Genomic DNA, 21088 nt, shown 5'->3' with positions numbered 1-21088 from the left:
AAGTTCAATCGAACATCTACCAGGTCCTGGACTCTTCCCTTTTTCATATGTTGGAGAGCTAACTGCAATTCTTCTCTCTTAAGGTCAGAATCACAAAGATTTTTGAAGTCATTATTTATCATTGGAATAATGTTTTGAATATTGTCAGTAAACGATTTACAATTTTCAAACTGGTATGTTTATCAGAGTTGGTGAAGAACTGTATGAAGAAAAATAAAATCAATGTCACTTTAACGGAACAGTCTTATACTTTTGTCAAATTATTCAGATATTCTCAAATTATTCATAACATTGTGTGTATTTAGGATGACATTTATGACTATGACATGTAGCCATCATGCATTAGCTGTGAGAGAATCGAGCGACCCATTCTGACAGGGTTTTTGTAAGTTTCAGACGGTTAGTTTAGTGTGGTTTAGCAGTGGCGGTCACTGTTTTATCTCTATAGCAACTGCAGCTTAGACTCGCATGGCCGCTAGCTCTGCTCAGCAGTAAAACCACTTCCTGTTCGTGTTTTAACAAGCCATTTCTCATCATGAGTGCTGTATGTGGCCTCATATATAGGCCTAGATGTGTCCGGTCCGTGAGACTGTTGTTCCAATTCCTGTTGCTACCGCAGGTCAAAAGTTGTTTAATTAATTATTGAATTATTCACAAAGCTCCATTCGGCTCCTGTCCAAAGAAGTGAAATAAGAACAGTTTCATTAGAGACAATGCAGTTGGAGGAGTGTGTGTGGAAAATGAAATCTCTGTGGGTTTGAGTGTGTGACAAAGTTTATTGTTGTTTTTAGCCTGTGTGGTGGGAGATGAGATGAGACGACTCATCTGCAGAAACCGCAGTGAATGTTTTAACACAGTCATGATGACAAACACTTGAGACAAGAGAGACAAAACACTTCCCCTGATGACAACAGGAAACTTACAGTTACACTTAACAATAGAGATCAGGCTAACCATGTCTCGCTAGTCTAAATCTACAGATTAACCAGTAATCTCTACTCTCTGTTAACAGATTATTCACTTGCTTATTTGATCTCATTTAGACTGCTGTAATTCACTATACAATGGCATAAGCCAGTCTATATACACAGTAGGCTACACACACATATATTATGTAGCCTATACAAAAACTTTTATTTTGGTTGCGAATAATCGTGATGAACCGTTTTACATCCAATAATCTTGGTCTCCTCTCTGTTCCTAGAATGAGGTTCCACTGCAGAAGTGATCAAGCCTTCGCTGTTGCTGATCTATGGAGCAAATTACCAATTTATGTTAGAACTGCATCCTCTTTACCATTTTTTAAGTAGCCTATCAGCTTAAAAACACCCATTGTCAATAGCTTTTATCTAGCTATAATAATTGTATTTTTTGCTGTCTTATATTGTGTTTTAAAATTTGTCTCAATTTTAGTTATAGCCTATTGTAGCACTGTTGATCAACCGGGAATTGTGTTGAAAGTACTTTAGAAAGAAAGAAAAAGAAAGAAAAGTAAAAGATTCCGCTTGGGCGGCTGAGAGATCCCACGCCACCTTCATGGAAATGACAAGCATGCACGAAAACATATCACGTCTGACAGCTTGTGAGCGTAGTTGTAGTTGTTTTAATTAATCAAATTAATTTAACCCTAACTATAAATGAAAGTCTTTTAGTAGCCTAGCTCTAATCGCATCCTTCGCGTGCGCGCGCGCTGAGACACCGAGGGAGTTCGCGCTCGCGCACATCCTCTCCATCCGCGTTATTAATAGAGTTCGTCCTAATGAAAGGAATAGACGCGTTTCGATTAAATTAGACTGCGATTTATAACGCCAAGTTTAACTTGATGATAATCTGCGCGACTCGAAGGAACTTCGGAGGAGATTGACGGAGAATCATCTGCGCTCGTTTCTAACGGTAAAACTCTTCATCTCTCATTCCGATTCATTATCTGTGTTATCCATAACGCTGATCAATAATATCATCTGATAGATAGATAAATAAATAAATAAATGTATAGTCGTGTTTTCCTACTATGTGGTTAGTCAGTTAATTTGTATTGTATGGTATATTTTCGTTGTTTATGTGAATAACCCTGACTGCCGCATATAGACAAAGCGGAATAAACCATATATAGCCTAAAACTTTGATCGACGTTCAAATAAACCTTTATTTTGTCGAGAAAGCCACTTTTAATGTAAATATTCAGACTTCTCATGTAAACAACATTCTTTATAAAGCGCGTCAACGGCACGTTTGGCTTTATCACATTTAACAGGAAGAAATGAAAATAAACAGTTAACATTACTCAGGTCTCATTACAAACTCATTTTAATTGTATACTGTGTTTAACTGTAGGCTATATATATAAAGCAGGAAGCGTGTGAATGAAAGAGGAAGATGAGAATCATCGTGATGTTTGCAGAAATAATCAGATAAACAGTTAATCAGATACTTGTGAGAAAGTGCAGCAGTTCCTCTGTGAACTGTGTGTGTGTGTGTCTGATGATGATGAAGGATCCTATGTTCTGTCAGTAGTGATGTCGTGATGGCTCCGCCCCAAAGGAGGCGTTCCTTCGGCCCCGTCTCACCCAAACGCATCTACAGGAGCCTGTCACTCAAACTGAGGGGCGGGGCTTCTCACAGTGAGGCGGAGCCGTCTGATTGGAGGAGACGGCTGAGCAGAGGACCAGCTCAGGTAAAAATACACACACACACATGTAGTGGTGTGAAAAAGTGTTGGCCTCCTTCCTGATTTTTTTGCATGTTTGTCACACTTTAATGTTTCAGATCATCAAACAAATGTAAATATTAATCAAAGATAACACAAGTAAACACAACATGCAGTTTTTAAATGAAGTTTTTTATTATGAAGGAAAACAAAATCCAAACCCACATGGCCCTGTGTGAAAAAGTGCTTGCCCCCTAAATCTAATAACTGGTTGTGCCACCCTTTGCAGCAACAACTGCAATCAGCGTTTGCGATAACTGGCAATGAGTCTTTCACATCGCTGTGGAGGAATTTTGGCCCAGTCTTCTTTGCAGAATTGTTGTAATTCAGCCACATTGGAGGGTTTTCGAGCATGAATGGACTGTTTAAGGTCATGCCACAGCATTTCACAGGGTTCCCACGGGTCCTTGAAATCCTTGAAAGTTTGTGAATCTGATTAAAAATTTTCAAGGCCTTGGAAAGTTTTTGAAAATAAACAAACATAGATACAGGTCCTTGAAAATTCCATTTTATTCCCTCCGGTCCGCTAATGTGTTATTTCGCCAACACTTTGTGGCATATGCATACCAGCTTGCTTGATTTACGTTAGTTATGCACATTTATGCGTTACTTTAAGTGTTTCCTGTGAGGTACTTTGTGTTGTTTCTTGCCATGACGTTCACACACACACGAAACTACTAAGATGGTACCTCAACGTTTCACAGACACACCGCGAAACATTGCAAAAATAGGCTGAAACCACTGAAACATGATGACTGGAAAATGCAAGTTTCAAGATATTTGGCTCACCAAAGAAGATTACAAAGAATGGCTTGCCAGAGACCCAAAGGATGTAATGTTGAATTGCTTTGCTTGTTAAAATAATGAAAAGCCATGAGGCAAGAAAAACTTAAGCATATTCATATATCTTAAAGCTTCTGGTTACATGAGCCTAAGCTCTTTTCAATAAAATCCATGCAAAAGTTAATATCAGATCATTTTAGAATACAGTAAAGTATGTACAAAGTATTATTCAGTTTTATGCAAAACAGAAATACGACAAATAGAATATCAGATTTCTGTCATATGGCCAAAAATACATGCAAAAAAAAAAAAAAGCTTTTTTGCATAGTTGTGTTTGACACATGAAAGCTGTAACAATGTATCTTAAAAGGTGACGCGATGTAGTTCTGGCGCACTATGGCTGCCGTTGCATCATCCAGGTGGATGCTACACACTGGTGGTGGATGAGGAGACCCCCCCCCCCCACACACACACAATGTAAAGCGCTTTGAGTGCCTAGAAAAGCGCTATATAAATGTAAGGAATTATTATTAATTATTATTGTTCTGGGTTCTTTTATGACCTCCTGGATGAGTCGTCTTTGTGCTCTTGGAGTAATTTTGGTAGGCCGGCCACTCCTGGGAAGGTTCACCACTGTTCCAAGTTTTCTCCATTTGTGGATAATGGCTCTGACCGTGGTTTGCTGGAGTCCCAAAGCCTTAGAAATGGCTTTATAACCCTTTCCAGACTGATACATGTAAACTATTTTGTTTCTCATCTGTTTATGAATTTCTTAAGATCGCGGAATGATGTGTTGCTCTTTAAACATGCTTCACTTTGTCAGACAGGTTCTATTTAAGTGATTTCTTGATTCAACAGGTCTGGCAGTAATCAGGCCTGGGTTTGGCTAGTGAAATTTAACTCAGCTTTCTAAAATAATGTGGTTAATCACAGTTCTTTCATGATTTAACATGATTTAATAAGCACTTTTTCACACAGGACCATGTGGGTTTGGATTTTGTTTTCCCTTCATAATAAAAACTTCATTTAAAAACTGCATGTTGTGTTTACTTGTGTTATCTTTGATTAATATTTAAATTAGATTGATGATCTGAAACATTAAAGTGTGACAAACATGCAAAAAATTTAAAAATCAGGAAGGGGGCCAACACTTTTTCACACCACTGTATGTATATATATATATATATATGTGTGTGTGTGTGTGTGTGTGTTTAGTACTCGTGTCTGTGGGATGCGCTGGAGAATGAAGACACACTCGCGGTCCAGCATCTGTTATCCAGAGAGCGAGCGGCAGACAGACGGGTGAACGGCGTCAGTGAACTCGGCCTGGTCCCGCTGGACGTGGCCGCTCTTACCCATAATGCACCACTGTTGCAGGTGCTGGTGAAGGCCGGAGCCAAACACAACACCACCTGTGAGTGACAAAACATAAAGTACCCAATTATTTTGAAATTGTAATAAATTATTTAATACATGTTACATTTAATAAATTGTAGTGATTATTATTTGAATTGTAATTATTTTATACATTATAAATGTTAAACACTGATTATACATCTTTTCTGACTATTAAAATGTTATTATATAATTAAAATAAAATAAAAGGAAATTGTGAAAAAAAAAAACATTTCATAGGACATTAATGCCCAATTTTGTAAAATATTTAGCTGTTAATTTTTTATGAATTCAGTTAGTAAAGCCTGGAATACATTTCAAGGTTTTTTCCTCCAATTTTACAGTCTGAACAAGTTGATGCTAGTTGAGGAAAGTCGGAGCCAGTCTGCAGATTACAGCTGACAGATTCCACAGAAAATCGCGTAGTGTATGATGGTCACAGACTCCGATGTTTTAGCTTCAGACTTTGACTCCATCCAGTCGGAGGATATCAAACATGTTTCATATTTTCAGCTGATTTTAGAACACATATTGTTTTCATTTGTCACGTGTCTCCAAGCAACAAGGCACACATTTCTGTGTGAGTTTGTCGTGATCAGAACAACTTTAAAGTCTGGTAGTGTGAGATCCTCAGTCATTTAGTGTTTGGTGCCCAGTTTTCCTTTGTGACTATTTACAAAGTCGGTAAGTGTATGATGCCTAGTGTTTTAAAAATCTGTTCAGATTTTAAAAGTCGTGTAGTGTATTCCAGGCTTTAGACATAATTTTGATTATTAAAATTAAACAGAATTAAAACAGAATCCAGATTTTTATTTTATTTTTTTAAATGAAAACATGGAATTTGCGATAAATAAATAAATAAAAGTAATAATTAATAAGGAAAGAAAAAAACAGCTGTAGGAAAAAACTACATCAGATTTCATCCTTCAGTGGGTTATTACAAGTATAAATGCCCCTCTCCGTCCTGCTGCAGTGAGCTCGGCCTCTGATTGGTCGCTGAAGCTGGATGAGCTGGTGTCATTGGCCGAGCAGAAGCTGGAGGAGTGGAGGGCGGAGCTTCTGCTGAGAGTGAAGGCGGAGCTTCAGTCACAGACAGATGTGCAGAAGAACGTGGATCTGTGGACGCGGCGGCGGGAACTTTACCATCACATGAGGGACAGATTTCACATGACTGGTACGAACACACACACACACGCACACACACACACACATGGCTATAGCCAGGGTTTAAAATCAGTGAGGTCTAGCGTGGGGTTAAGAATTGTGCTATAATAACCCCTACAAACACAACTCATTATATACACTAAAAGAGACAGAGATGTGGATGTTTGTGAAAGATGCTTTCTCTGTTTTGGAGTGATGAACACTATTACGTTATACCATATTTATTGCATCAAAATTTGTTAATACTTTACTATAGGTTAGGGGTAGATAATTTTATCAGTTGTTTTTATTCATGCAACAATACATATTACTCTTATAGTTTTCATTAATAACCATTGCTAATATATAGACGATAACTTTGTCTAGTGCTCATATGAATGTTTTTAGCATGATGGAAATTTAACTGGGCTACTATACTGAATGAATTAGCATTGACTTCTTCATCCTGTATGTGTGTATATTTCATTCATTCTGTAACCTACTTGTTCTACAGATCCGTGTACTACTGTTAAATGCTACTGTTTTTGACAGCGCTGATAACGTTTCTGACAGACAGTATCATGATGTTTTTTGCGCTTGCTTTTACCGAATGTGGTGTCCTGTCCGTGGGCTTTTTTGATTACTGTTAATTTAAGTGCCAACGAAGCAGTGTTGCTATGAAAACAAATAAAAAACAAAAAATAAATAAAAATAAACCATAATTAGTTCAAATCTTTTGTAAATAAGATAAAGATATCGCTTACCCTAAACTGCAACTTTCCACTTTATTAACTTTCTAAAGTGTCAAATTAAAGGGATAGTTCACCCAAAATTAAAATTCTGTCATTAATTACTCACCCTCATGTCGTTCCAAACCCGTAGGATCTTCGGAAAATTAAATTCCCAATTCTCGTAGCTTCGTAAAATTACGGATGAACCCCTGATGTCACATGTATTATTTTAGCGATGTCCGTGCTACATTTCTGGGCCTTAACTGTGGTAGTATCCTTGCTGTCTATGGGAGGGTCAGAGAGCTCTCGGATTTAATCAAAAATATCTTAATTTGTGTTCCGAAGATGAACGAAGGTCTTACGGGTTTGGAACGACATGAGGGTGAGTAATTAATGACAGAATTGTCATTTTTGGGTGAACTATCCCTTTAAGCAGAAAAGACAAGTCCAAAGGCGCTTATAAAAGCAACTTTCTCAAGCCTCGTTCACTCCGCAGTGTCTCGCAGCGATCAGTTTCATAACACAGACGCTAAACATTCTTGCAAACTGTCTAAACTGAATTATACATGCAGACACTCATATGAGGAGTTTTAATCAGCAAATTAGTCATTCAGAGAACTAATTTTAATGTGAACATGAAAAAATGTACCGAAGTCAGGACCTCGGTGGCCTGACCATGGCTAAGGCCGCACACACACACACACATACACATACATACACACACTCATCACACCCGTCTCTCTCTCTCTCTCTCTCTCTCTCTCTTAGCTCCGCCCGGGCCGCCCACCGGCGCTGTCCTGCTGGTGACGGGCGACAGCTGTCTGTGTGTGCGAGTCACTGAACCCGCCGGTCAGACGCACGGCCTCATCACCCGCTACAGAGGTGAGACGCCATCATGTGACCACCGTCATGTGACTGATGATGTCAGCACTCACCCGTCTCTCCGTGTGTGTGTGTGTGTGTGTAGTTGAGTGGAGCTCTTCGTCGAGTTTTCATCCTCTGTGTGGCACCGGATTCATCACAGACACCAGAAACCCAGAGTTCAGCATCGCGGGACTCCAGACTGTAAGACACAAACAAACTCATCAATATATAACATATAGATGTGATATTTCTGACTTGTGTGTGTGTGTGTGTGTGTGTGGGTGCAGGGTGTGCAGTATTACGTGCGGGTCAGTGCGTATAACGTCAGAGGTTGGGGATCATTTGTGAGCAGCAGCCCACCGTGTGTCGCCCCATCCAGTGAGTAATGAGAACCTCTGTAATATCACTCATTAATGCAATATTTAGGGTTATTTTCAGACTTTTCAAGGAATATTGTCAGGGATTACTATAATTACACAGAAAAATCCCCAGTGTTAAATTAACACTGCCAAGTGTCTATATGTGTTCACACCACAGAGTGTTAAAAGTAACACTGAAGCAGTGTTAAAGTTAATGAGGTAATTAAGAGATTCATTGAGTGATGATTGACCATTATTGAAGACACCCGATGTTAACAAGCAGAATCACCAAAGGAGAAAATCACAATTTCTAAGTCACCATTATAGTGGTCAGTGTTTACTTTAGTTGGGCTCTTGACCCTTGACTCTTTAATATAAAATTCTGTTTGGCTGCTATAACTGATTTATAACATCCAGACTTTTGCAAAGAGCAAAGTTCATCAGGTGGTGGTGATGATCATGTTCTAACATAATCATTATTTGACCTGCACTCATTTAGACTCTGACTTCTGAGTTAAATTTCCTTTATTGATTAAAACAGCCATGTGATTCCACAGTGAAGTAATCTGGGTTTTCTATACATTTTGGAAGGATTTCTAACAAGCTGTTTTGATCCAAAAAAAAATAAATTCAAAAAAGTGTTTCTTTAGGCACACACAGACATCAAGAATCAGCGTATGAATCTCAACAACGCTGACATACTGCAATGCATGATGGGAGCCATGGATGAGTTTTGATTGGCTTCAACATGCTTTTTTGATGGTCACCGTTGTTGTGATTCTCACACTTATTCTTGATGTCTGTGTGTCTAAATGAAAGTTTTTAAAATTTTTATTTTTTGATCAAAATAAGTTTTAAAAACATCTGATTATACTGAAAATGCCAGATCTTATGTTGTTCATAGTGTTAACGTAACTAACAAATAAAACCTAACTCAGTTATTCAGATCACTACATGATGATTATGACAAAACATAATCAGCACCTGATGACTTTTGCTCTTTGCTTCTCTAGCTGTAATCATTCAGTTATAGCAGCCAAACAATATGTAATATTAAAAAGTCAAGGGTCAAGAGCCCAACTAAAGTAAACACTGACCACTATAATGGTGACTTAAATTTTTTATTTTCTTATTTGTTGATTCTGCTTCTTAACATCAGGTGTCTTCAATAATGGTCAATCATCACTCAATGAATCTCTTAATTACCTCATTAACTTTAACTCTGCTTCAGTGTTACTTTTAACACTCTGTGGTGTGAACACATATAGACACCCAGCAGTGTTACTTTTAACACTCTATAGTGTGAACACATACAGACACTTGGCAGCGTTAATTTAACACTGGGGATTTTGCTGTGTAACTAAACTGAAACTAAAACTAAAACTATTGCTTGAAATTAAACTTTTTTTCTTCTTCTCCCAAACAGTTAATTTAATTTTAATCTAGTTTAACTTAACGTTCTAAAATTACTGAAACTAAATCAATAAAAATATAATAAGTAATAAATAAAATACAATAAACAGAATACAATAAAATAAAATATAATAAACAGAATAAAATGACAAAAAAAACAGTTACAAAAAGTGTAACTAAATTTAAACTAAAAATAAAATAAAATTGAAAATAAAATTTAATTTAAATAAATTAAAATGGAAAATATGAAATTAAATACTAATATGAAAAAAAACTAAAATTGATTAAAACTCAAATTGATCAAATATGAATAAAACTATAATGCTATCATTATGGTACTAAAATAATAGACCACTGATTTATATAAAATACACAGTTTACTGAAGTATATAATAAATTCTAATTACATGAATTAATAAATGTTCAAATTTTATGAAATCAACTTATTAGATGTGCTTTTTGATTATTAAAATTTTAAAACATTAAAATGGAAATACAGAATTTGGGGGGGGGGGCATTTTCATATAAGATGTTAACATTTTAATAAAGTACTGAATTGTTAAGCTTTTATGAATTGAAATGATTGACATTTTTATTTATTAATTAATTTTTTCATAAATCAGCACAGATTATCACTTTATGGGGAAGTGTGCAGCAGTGTGAAAAAAATATTTAATACTAATAATCACCATCATCATCAATTTATTACCTACCAACCCTGACAAGTTACACTACACAAAGTTTAGTGTCTGTATGGTTTTATTTTGAAATAAATAAATATGTTATTCAGCAAGGATGCTTTAAATTGATCAAAAGTGACAGTAAAGAAATTTATAATGTTACAAAAGAATTTCTATTACAAGTAAATGCTGTTCTTTTGATCTTTCTATCCATCAGAGAATACTTAAAAAATCAAATGTATCACGGTTTCCACAAAAATATGAAGCAGCACAACTGTTTTAAGCATTGATAATAATCATAAATGTTTCTCGAGCAGCAAATCAGCATATTAGTATGATTTCTGAAGATCACGTGACTCTGAAGACTGGAGTAATGATGCTGAAAATTCAGCTTTGATCACAGGAATTAATTACATTTCAACATATTCACACAGAAAACAGCTATTTTAAATAGTAATAATATTTCATACTGTATTTTGTGTTGTGTGTTTAGGCTGGAGCTCATGCTGCGGTGTGACGGTGAGACGCAGGAATCCAGCCGCAGCTGTAAGGAGAATCTCACAGCAGATCAGAGAGCCGGCGCTCAGTGGTACACACACACACACACACACACACTGAAACAGCGTGGACAAACACTCGTCATGATGGCCAAACGTGTGTGTTTCAGAAAGCAGGAGCTCTGTGAAGAGAGTGTCTGTGTCTCGCGGCCTGAAGCAGCTCTTTCACTCCAGCAGGTTTGTTCGTCTCTTACAGAGGTGAGAATTTTAATTTTAGTTTACAGTTTTAGTAATTTTGTTGTGTTTTTGTTATTTTTTTTGCCCATATATATTTAAATTTTTTCAGATTTTCAATTTAGTTTAAGTTATTTTAGTATTTGAACTAGTTTTAGTTAATAATAATAACACTGATATATAGTTAGTTTTATATTTATGTTTTATTTTTATATACCACTCATCATTTATTGGTTAAAATGAGCAGAAACCGTAAAGAACGTTCAGCTATTAAAGTTTTTAATAGTTTTTTTTTTTTTAAATTTACAGAAAGGAAGTTTTGAAAATGTTGAGTTATATGTGTGTGTGTGTTGCAGAGGCGTGTACCTGGCGTGCGTCTTCTATCAGAAGGACTGTGTTCTGGTGACGGCTGACGATCAGCTCCCTCTGGTGGAGATCCAGAGCTGCTCCACGTCCTTCACGCAGGACTTCCTGTGGTTCTGTAAGGTCAGGAGTCGATCACACAGCAGTGTTTCTCCCGTCTTCCTCCTCTGTCTCCTCACGTCTCTCTCTGTGTGTGTGTGTCAGCTGTCGTGTGCGTGGATGCAGGTGCCGCGGCTGCTGCAGGTCCTGTCGTCTTCATCGCTCTCCTCTTCTTCATCGCTGCTGCAGAACAGACTCAGTTTCCTGCGGGCCGTCGCGCAGCTGCAGGTACCAGAGGATCCAGACACACTCAAGTAGAAAATATTATAACACTAAAATGTTATTTTGTTGTTTTGTTAGTAATTTTGTTGTTTTTATTAGTTTTAAATAAAATAAGAAATGTCTATAGTTTTTTTATTTTGAATGAATTATCACAAATTATTAATTATTATTAATTCATTTTAATTTAAGTGTACATTCTAGTAATTGTTGAGCATTTTTTTAAATATATTTTTTAAACGTCTATATACTTTATGCTACACATTGTTATATACTGTATACTATATACTAGATTTTGAAGTAGTTTTTATTTTCACTTTCATTTTAGTACTTATGTTGTTTTTCTTATTTGTATTAGTTTCATTTTTGAAAAATGTCTATATAGTTTTCATTAATATTTTGAATGTTGTTTTATTTAATTTTCATCTAATTTAAAGTTTATTTTCTTATTTTGTCAGTTTTCATTTTTAATGTTTATTTTTGTCATTTTAATTAATATTTGAAATGAACTTTTATTCATAATATTTTGAATGTTTTTATTTTGATATTTTCAATTTTATTTTAGTTTTAGTAGTTTTGTTTTTTATTAGTTTTTTCTTTTTAAATGTTTATATAGTTTTTATAAATATTTAGATTTGGTTAAATATTTAGTTTTTATTTGTACATCTGTTTTCACTTCAATTTTAAGTTTTAATGATTTTGCTTTTGCATGATTTTATTAGTTGCTTTTACATATTATATTTCTTTATATACATATATATATATAATATAGAAAGAGATTAAACTCATTTTATTTCAGTTATTAATATTCATAATACATAAATATAGATTTTATTTAATGTTTTATTTTAGTAACAGCAGTGTTTTGAATGGTTTTAGTTGTAGTTCATGACGGTCGCGTCTGTCTGTAGGCATCAGTGGGGTGTGTGGATCTGGGTCAGGTGTATTTCGAGCCGCTGAAGGACCGGCAGGGGAACGTGCTGCTGGTGACCCTGAGAGAGGTCACGACCCCGCTGCCCCCGGTGCCCCCGTCTGACCCCCCGCTGCACTGGCTTCCTGTCAGCAGCCTGGAGAGAAACCAGAGCGAGACGCCGCTGCTGCCCGAACCCTCGGCCATAGAGCTGCTGACACACAGACTCAAGGTGATCAACACAACACATAAAACAAACCAAACACCAGCACTAATGATAATAGACAGCCGGGTCGACAGTGATCAAGAGTCACACAGATTAACCGTAAAGATGATCATTCTGTCATCATTTACTGTTTGAGTTTCTTTATTTCTTCTGAGGAACACAAAAGAAGATGTTTTGAACCCCATTGACTTTGAAAACAGACTGAGGCATTTCTCTATATGCTGTGTGCTTTTCTACTAAAACTAAACGATGACAGAATTAACATTTTTGGGTGATCAAGTTTTGGCTTTAGGTTTATAATAATAACTCAGACTACAACCATAAAAACATGTTTCTACTTGAATAGAATAATCTTTAACTGAAAACAAACAAACAAACAAATAAATACAACCTTAAACTTATTTTATTTCAGATAGATGCCAAGGCAACATTTCTGATTTTCATTATTTGATGTACTAAAATAACTAAAACTGAAATAAATATCATAGACATATTTTAAACAAAAAGTAATAAACATTACAAAAATACAACAAAATTACTAAAACTTAAAGTTAAATTTAAGTGAAAGCAGAAAATATACAAAAATAAACACTAATTAAAATATTACAGTATCTCAATGATACTAAAATAACTTAAATTTTTATTTTAGTATTTCAGGGATGCCAAAGTTAATGTATTATCTGTTAATATTTAAAAAAAATAGATTAAAAATGTTTAAATGTTGATTTAAAACAGCATTTGAAAAAAAAAAATAATTACATAAGATGTACATTTTTTTTTTAGTGCAAATGGGTTGAAAAGATTCAATTTTTAATATACCTTGTTTAAAAAAAAACTATTTTTGTTTTAGTTTGTTTTGAAGTCATGAAAATGTGTTTTAGTGTCATTTCATTTTTCCCAGTTATGTGTTTCATTTAATGACAATGTTTTCATTTAGTTTTCAATTTAGAACATTTGATCAAAGTTATCTGGTCTTTGAAAATGTTCTCAAAAACATGTTAGCACAAAAACATGATTTATGCATGGTTCAAGGAATATTTTATTCCTGAAATAGTTTGACATTCATCTAATTTATTTATATATATATATATATATATATATATATATAGACTTGTTTCAGAATGTTCCGAAAAAAATTCAAAAGTAACGTTCCTATAAGTGATTAAATGGAATGATCCATTAACATTCACATAACTAAGAAAAAACATTTATAAAACATCTAAAAATGTGTTATTCTCTCGTGTGTGTGTGTGTGTGTGTGTGTGTGTGTCAGGAGATGCTGGCATATCACAGGAGGAGTCAGCAGAGAGCTCAGCCCGGTCTATATGTGGGCATCCTGAAGCTCTGCAGCTCTGTGGATCAGCTCCGCATCCTGGTCCCGCAGCGATTACCCAACATGCCCTGCCACTGCCGCGTCAGGAACCGGCCGCACGTCTCACGGTCAGACTGGAGAACACCTGATCTGATTCATTCACACACACTGACTGATTCACACTGACACTGTGTGTGTGTGTGTGTGTGTGTGTGTGTGTGTGTGTGTGTGCGCAGGGAGGAGTGGGCGTGGCTACAGGAGCACGCGGTGGGCGGGGCCTGTGGCGGTCAGGAGGGCGGGGATGACGCTGTGATTGACAGCTCAGGTGTCGAGGACTTCGTGAAGGCGCTGAGATCTGCAGTGACTCAACTGCTGACCAAACTCAACGTCCCGCTGGAAAGGGTAACAGCTCGATTCATTCAACACACACACTCACAAAGCTTTCCATTAGCTACAAATTCCCATGAGATTTTATTTCACATGATCATGACATGCAGTTAAACTAATAAAATATTTCTTCTTTTTTTAGCAAGTGTTTCATTTTGAATGCTTTCATTTATTGAATTATAAATGTTTATTTTAATGTAACATTTTTATGATAATTAGCTGTTTATCGATGTATGAACCCCACTTTGGGAAACCTTCATTCAGTAAATCTTATGATTTGCTCAAATTAATAATACTAATACTAATAATAATGATAATAATAAACTTTATTTTATATAGTACCTTTAAAAGTAGCATTTCAAAGTGCTTTACATACATATGAAATTTTATAACATTTAAAGATACACACAAAAAGTACAGGCAGTAAAAAAACTAACCAAAAAATGCAAAGACAATGTAATAAAAGACAAAGTAATCACATAAATAACATAAAAACATCCCTAAAAAAGTAAGTTTTAAGGGACAATTTAAAAACACTAAGGGATTCTGCATTCCTAATCTCAGAGGGAAGGGAATTCCACAATTTAGGAGCCAATGAAGAAAAAGCCAGATCACCCATTGTTTTTAGCCGAGTTGTTTGAACAGTTAAAAGACCAGCTGCAGAAGAGCGCAGAACACATGTAGGTGTGTAAGGGGTTAAAAGCTCTGACAAATATTGAGGAGCCAAATCATTCAAGGCCTTATAAGGGAGCATTAGAATTTTTAAATCAATACGAAAACTGACAACCAGTGCAATTTTCCCAAGATAGGTGTAATGTGCTCCCTTGCACTGGTCCTAGTCAGAACTCTAGCAGCTGGACATTGTACCAACTGTAATTTACTTAAGGTAGCTTTTGAAACTCCATCCAGCAAAGCATTGCAATAATCAATACGTGAAAAAAACAAAAGTGTTGATAAACTTTTCAGCCACAGTCAGCATGGGACATAATTTGGCAATGAAAAAGATGCTTTGACTGTATTACGAACATGAGGATCAAATGATAAGTTGGCATCAAATATCACCCCAATGTTTTTAGTTTAGTTTGAAACTGTAAAGCAGAGCCATTCACACTTGAGGTTACAGACTCTGCTTTGCGCAGCTGGTGAGGTGAACCAATAAGCATCACTTCAGTCTTGTCACTGTTTAGACAGAATATTTTCAGAAATCCATTTTTTAATCTCAGTAAAACATTGAGACAGAAAAGACACAGCCATATTGACATCAGGTTTCAAGTGGAAAAATGTAAATACTAAAAAGTAAAGGGCCCAAAACATATCCCTGGGGAACACCAGATTGACCACACCGACCTTAGACCTGTAACCACCCATCACATCAAACTGCTTGCAATCATAAACCACTTCAATGCAGAATCAGAAACTCCAAAGACAGTCTCTAAACAGGTGATTAAAATAGAGTGATCTATAGTGTCAAAAGCAGCACTAAGATCAAGAAGAATCAGTATAGATAGACAGCCAGAATCAGAAGCCATTAACAAGTCATTAGTGACCTTAACTATTGCTGTTTCAGTGCTGTGGAGTTTACGGAATCCAGACTGAAGTGGCTCAAAAAGATCATTAGAAGAAAGATGAGAAAGCAGTTGAGAAGCCACTGTTTGTTCTAAAATTTTGGCGAGGAATGTTAAATTGGAGATGTCCGTAGGACAGTCCACAAGTTGGTTAAACTCAAAGCACTCCAATAAGAACGTGTGTGTGCATGTGTATGTGTGTGTGTGTGTGCGCGCAGGCGAGCGAGTACCGCGTCTACACGCAGGAGCTGCTGCAGGTTCGCGATCAGGTGTCTGTGATTCTCCTGCTGCCTCCCTGTGAGGAGTTCAGATCCCGCCAGCGTCCAGCAGAGGGAGCTCAGCACACCTTCACCATCCCACTGCACTACTTTGAACTCGGTCAGTCACTGTTCAGCTGCACACACACACACACAGACACATTAGTTTCTGTGAATTGTGGGGACTTTCCATAGACTTCTGTTACTTTTATACTGACCAAACAATATTTTCTATCCCCTAAACACTAAACCTACCCCTTACAGAAAACCTGTTTGCATTCTTACACTTTCAGACAAACATCATTTACTATTTTTAATCATTTTTCCACAATGTCAAAAAATTTCAGGTTTTACTATCCATTCAATGTGGCATAAACAAGCACACACACACACACACACACACACACACACACACACAAAACACTGTCAGACAGTACTACTACTGTACTGATGTCCTGAAAAGGTCAAGTAAAACTGTGGATGCCAGAAATTCACTGTAAAAATAATGTGATTGTGTTTCAGATATTACAGGATACTGTATATTTTACTACTAATAACTCAATAAGTTTATCATAAATATTAGACGATATACTCATTATATTTTACTTTATCTGTTAGTGATGTCTTCTGTTATGAAACAAGTTATGACAGCCACTGTGTAAATGATTAGTTCAACAACAAATAGAAACTGTATAGTTTAAAAGTTAATTTAAAAACTGCATTATGTGCAATTTACATGTTTGCATACAATTTTAGAAGTTGAGTGTTACGTACCGAACCATCATATTTGTGTAGTGTTACATCCCTACTGTAAAAACTGTAAATTTGTACATTTAACATATAATGTGATATAGCAGTTTACAGTGTTTTTCTGTACAGATGATGTGTCTTGTTTGTGTTTGATGATTGATGTGTGTGTATGTGTGTTAGTGCACCTGTGGGCGTACGAGCGGGATCTGCTGTCTCAGTACTGTCAGCTGTGGCTCAGACTGGAGCTGGATGTCCGTCTATCCCAGCAGGCTTTGAGAGAAGCGCTGGACACTGAGGAGCTGCAGGAGGCCACGGAGAGACTCGCACACGTCACACAGCTGGCACAGGTGAGTGTTTGCCTGCTCCCACACCCACACACACACACACACACACTCGCTCTCATATGCTGTGTGTGTTCTAGAGTCTGTCTGCGCTGTGGCGCGAGAGCCGCTGGCTGATGGACGTCATTCATACGCTGCGCTCCAAACACTCGGAGGGGGCGGTGCCTCTGGGGCGGGTCATGACCTCACGACCGCCAATCAGATCAGCCACTCATGAGGACACGCCCCCTGCTTTACATACGGTCGAACAGATGCAAACAGGTGAGATAGATGAAGATTAGTTGTTCTGCTCCATTAATAATTAAACACGTAATAAGTGTTTTATATTGATTGTTTTTATTTTCAAATATTTTATTTTGTTTTTATATTTTTAGGATTGACTTTATTATTGACATTTTTATCATTAATTTGACTTAAAAGTGCTTTATTTTGACTTTTAACGACTTATTTTTAATGTAACAATTTCTTGATTTAGTCCCTTTTTAGTAAAGTGTTTTTTATTGTTTTTATTTCAAAAATTTTCATTTTAATGTAGTTTTTAAATGACTTTATTCAATTTAGTAAGTGTTTTATTTTGTTTTTATTTTACTTAAATTTCTTCAGGTTTTTTTTTTCATTTTTAATAAGTACTTTTTATTGTTTTCATTTTACAATAATTGATTTACTTAATTTGACATTTTTATGATTTCATTAATTTTAGTAAATTATTTTAGTTTTTATTTATAAATGTTATTTTAAGTTGAAATCTTTATTATTTTGATCTCTTTTACTAAGCTTTTTATTTTCTTCTTTTATTATTATAAAATAGATATTTAAAATTTATAAAATTTATAAAATTTATATTTCAATATTATAAAAAATGCTTTTCATTGTTTTACTATTTTTAAATTTTTACTTTCATTATTCTTAAGTTATCGCTATTTTATCAAATCATTTTTTAGACCCTACTATGCACGATGTGTCTTACATGTTCACATTTATTGCATCTACCAGCATCACTGTCTATACTATCTGCAAATAATGTCCAAAAGCTTCTTTCTACAGCAAATAAGACAAAAAATGATAAAGGATGCGCTTACAATTACAGGAAACACTGGATCACCAGAAAATAATCACCGTAATTAAGTTTAAAGGTTAAAAATGAATGTTTCATGCTGCTCTGATGTGACCAAACATCAGAAACCAGATGTGATTTTATTAAATAATGAAGAATCCCAGCTTTACCTGTTCTTTCTGCAGTAGAGGCCACGGGGTCAGAGGTCAGCGCACCTGTGGAGGTCACAGAGGTGGTCACGTGTCCAGAGACGCCCACCTCACACTACACCGATGAGTCCCGTTCCCGTGGAAACAGCACCCGTCACCATGGAAACAGCCTCCTGCAGATGCACTCGTGCCCTGAACTCAGTGATCTGGCCGCCTCACATCCCATAATGCCTGCAGATGAAGGTCAGGACCTGCTGACGGAGATGATGGACCTGTTTCAGAGCCTGGATCTGCTGGGAGGCAGTCTGACAGACCTGCAGGAGCTGGACTGGAGTGATCCAGAGCCGGATCTGCAGAACCAGGACCAGGATGACGGCACCGTGACCCACAGGGGGCATCCGGTCAGGAGTCTGGTGGAGTGGGTCAAATCAACGATTTAATCAACCCCAGTCTGGACTAGTGATGGCCGCTTTTGAATCCCTGCTTCAGGGGGCTTCGAAACCTTTGTGAATCATTTGTTTCGAAACAGTGGTTCAGAGCACGTATCAAAATGCCGAAGTCACATGATTTCAGTAAACGAGGCTTCATTACGCCATAACTGTTTCAAAACATTTCGAAATGTCAATGGTTTGCCGTTGAGGGGGGGGGATCTCTGTAAACCCATGAATCAAGCGAGTTCATAAAGATCGCCCCCCCAGTGGTGAACCACTGAACCAGCGTCTCTGATCTCGGATCAGTTTTATCAATTAGTAGACATTTTTAATGAGACATTTAATTAAATGGATGAGTAGTTAATAGTCTCTTACTGGCCTGTTTAGACAAGCTCTCCATTAAACAAACAAAACAAGCCCTGCAAATTAATGAGAAATATTTTTAAAAACGCAAATTATACAGACACTTCATATTTAATGGTATTTTATTATTTTGATTGCATTTAATTATAGTTTAAAGAAAGCATTTGCATTGGGTTTGTAAAAGCTGTTTATTTGCATGTGTTTTTGTTGCCTTTACACAGTATCGGCCAGCAGGTGTCACCAGCGTGTGGTGTTTAGAGTGCTTCGAAACAGTGATTCATTTTCGAATCTTTGAAAAGGTTTGTTTCTTCCGTCACTAGTCTGGACCAATGCTCACCATGTCATCTTAAAAATAACAGAAAATTATTATAATATATTATGTAATAATATATTCAATAATAACCTTATAAATTAAATATAAATAGTACATTTTAAACATATTTTATATTATATCTTTTGTTAGCAAACGTTTTATTGAAATTTATTTACCTTGTTTTTATGATTTTATTTATTTTCAGTAAGCCTTTTATTTTAATTGTTTATATTTTTTAATTATTTATGTTAATTTTACGTGTTTATGATTTAAATGTATTTTGTTTTTATTTCAAAATGATTTATTTACTTGAATTTGACATTTTATGGTTTTATTGTTTGTAATGATTTTCAGATTTTTAAATTGTAACAATTTACATTAATTTTACATTTAAAATATTTTAGAAATATTTTAAATAATATTATTATTATTATTAACTAAATTAAGTATCTTTTATAACTATTTTAAAATATACTGGCCATCAAACATTTGATGTTGGTCTGTTGTTATGCTAGTTATATATATATATTTAAATATAGAAAATAAACCAAATAATCTCTGCAAGAGAATCATTTATCTGTAGAAAAAAAATATATATTTATTCAGAAATGATTATTTTTTTACAGGTTTATAGAAACCCTGCAGCATCATTCGACTGTAGGCTATTTAAATCAATTGTAAATATAAAGATTTAAGTCTATTTGTTATCTTATGTTTTGTTAAATGAATAAATATACATGTTTTAAGTGTTTTCTCTGTGATTATTACCTCATGTTTACCAGCATTTAGTTTTATTTAATAATTACCAGAACACATTAGAAACCAAATGCACTTAAATGATTACAATAGGCTACACACTTTCTAAAGTATATATATATAAATGTAACTACATATAGGGTACCTATTTACATACAGAAATATTATAAGTGTAATATCGATTCATCTCACCATCGACACGCAGTTTGAAGTACTTCTTATTCAACCTTGTACTTAGTTCAGGCTGTTTTCCTGACATCTGGAGCCAAGGACAAATTACCCCAATCCACAAGAGTGGAGACAAACTGGACCCTGAACATTTCAGAGGCATTTGTGTGAGCAGTAATCTGGGGAAGTTACTTAGCAGTGTTCTAAACAATAGAATAGCAAACCTCCTTAACGAACACAGTGTCCTGAGCCCGAGTCAGATTGGCTTTCTCCCTAATTATAGAACTACTGACCACATTTACACTCTACACACCCTAATCAATAAACACGTAGAAACACAGAAAAATATTTGCATGCTTTGTCGATTTAAAAAAAAGCATTTGATTCTATTTGGCACGACGGATTATATTACAAACTTTTACAAAGTGGTGTAGGGGGTAAAGTTTATGACATTATTAAATCAATGTATTCAAACAACAAAATTGCAATACGAATTGGCAACAAACATACAGAATTCTTCACCCAGAAGAGAGGAGTGCAGCTCTAGCCTGAGTCCAACACTGTTCAACATCTACATTAATGAATTAGCGGTGCAGCTGGAACAGTCTACAGCCCCTGG

General features: G+C 35.7%; 1 protein-coding gene across 3 annotated transcripts; it reads left to right on the top strand.

Moving 5' to 3' along the window:
- The first annotated feature begins 1681 nt into the window (after nucleotides 1–1681).
- Nucleotides 1682–20291, top strand: LOC131536148 (ankyrin repeat and fibronectin type-III domain-containing protein 1). Of its 3 annotated transcripts, XM_058768870.1 has the most exons (18): nucleotides 1686–1893; nucleotides 2512–2674; nucleotides 4706–4904; nucleotides 5859–6059; nucleotides 7528–7641; nucleotides 7727–7824; nucleotides 7911–8001; nucleotides 10569–10664; nucleotides 10743–10830; nucleotides 11163–11292; nucleotides 11374–11496; nucleotides 12399–12629; nucleotides 13897–14063; nucleotides 14172–14337; nucleotides 16106–16265; nucleotides 17075–17241; nucleotides 17316–17496; nucleotides 18475–20291. In XM_058768870.1, exons 2-18 carry the CDS (start codon nucleotides 2525–2527, stop codon nucleotides 18876–18878), a joined length of 2766 nt encoding a protein of 921 aa, XP_058624853.1. In that variant the 5' UTR covers nucleotides 1686–1893; nucleotides 2512–2524; the 3' UTR covers nucleotides 18879–20291. The 3 variants fall into 3 exon arrangements, with proteins under 3 accessions (XP_058624852.1, XP_058624851.1, XP_058624853.1); XM_058768869.1 differs by having other exon boundaries at nucleotides 1682–1893; nucleotides 2515–2674; nucleotides 11163–11496; XM_058768868.1 differs by having other exon boundaries at nucleotides 1682–1893; nucleotides 11163–11496.
- Nucleotides 20292–21088: the final 797 nt, after the last annotated feature.

The sequence above is a fragment of the Onychostoma macrolepis genome, chromosome 03, assembly GCF_012432095.1.
Source record: "Onychostoma macrolepis isolate SWU-2019 chromosome 03, ASM1243209v1, whole genome shotgun sequence".
NCBI classification, from domain to species: Eukaryota; Metazoa; Chordata; class Actinopteri; order Cypriniformes; family Cyprinidae; genus Onychostoma; species Onychostoma macrolepis.
Note: the sequence above shows the minus strand (reverse complement) of the source record. Positions and strands in the feature narration are given on the sequence as shown.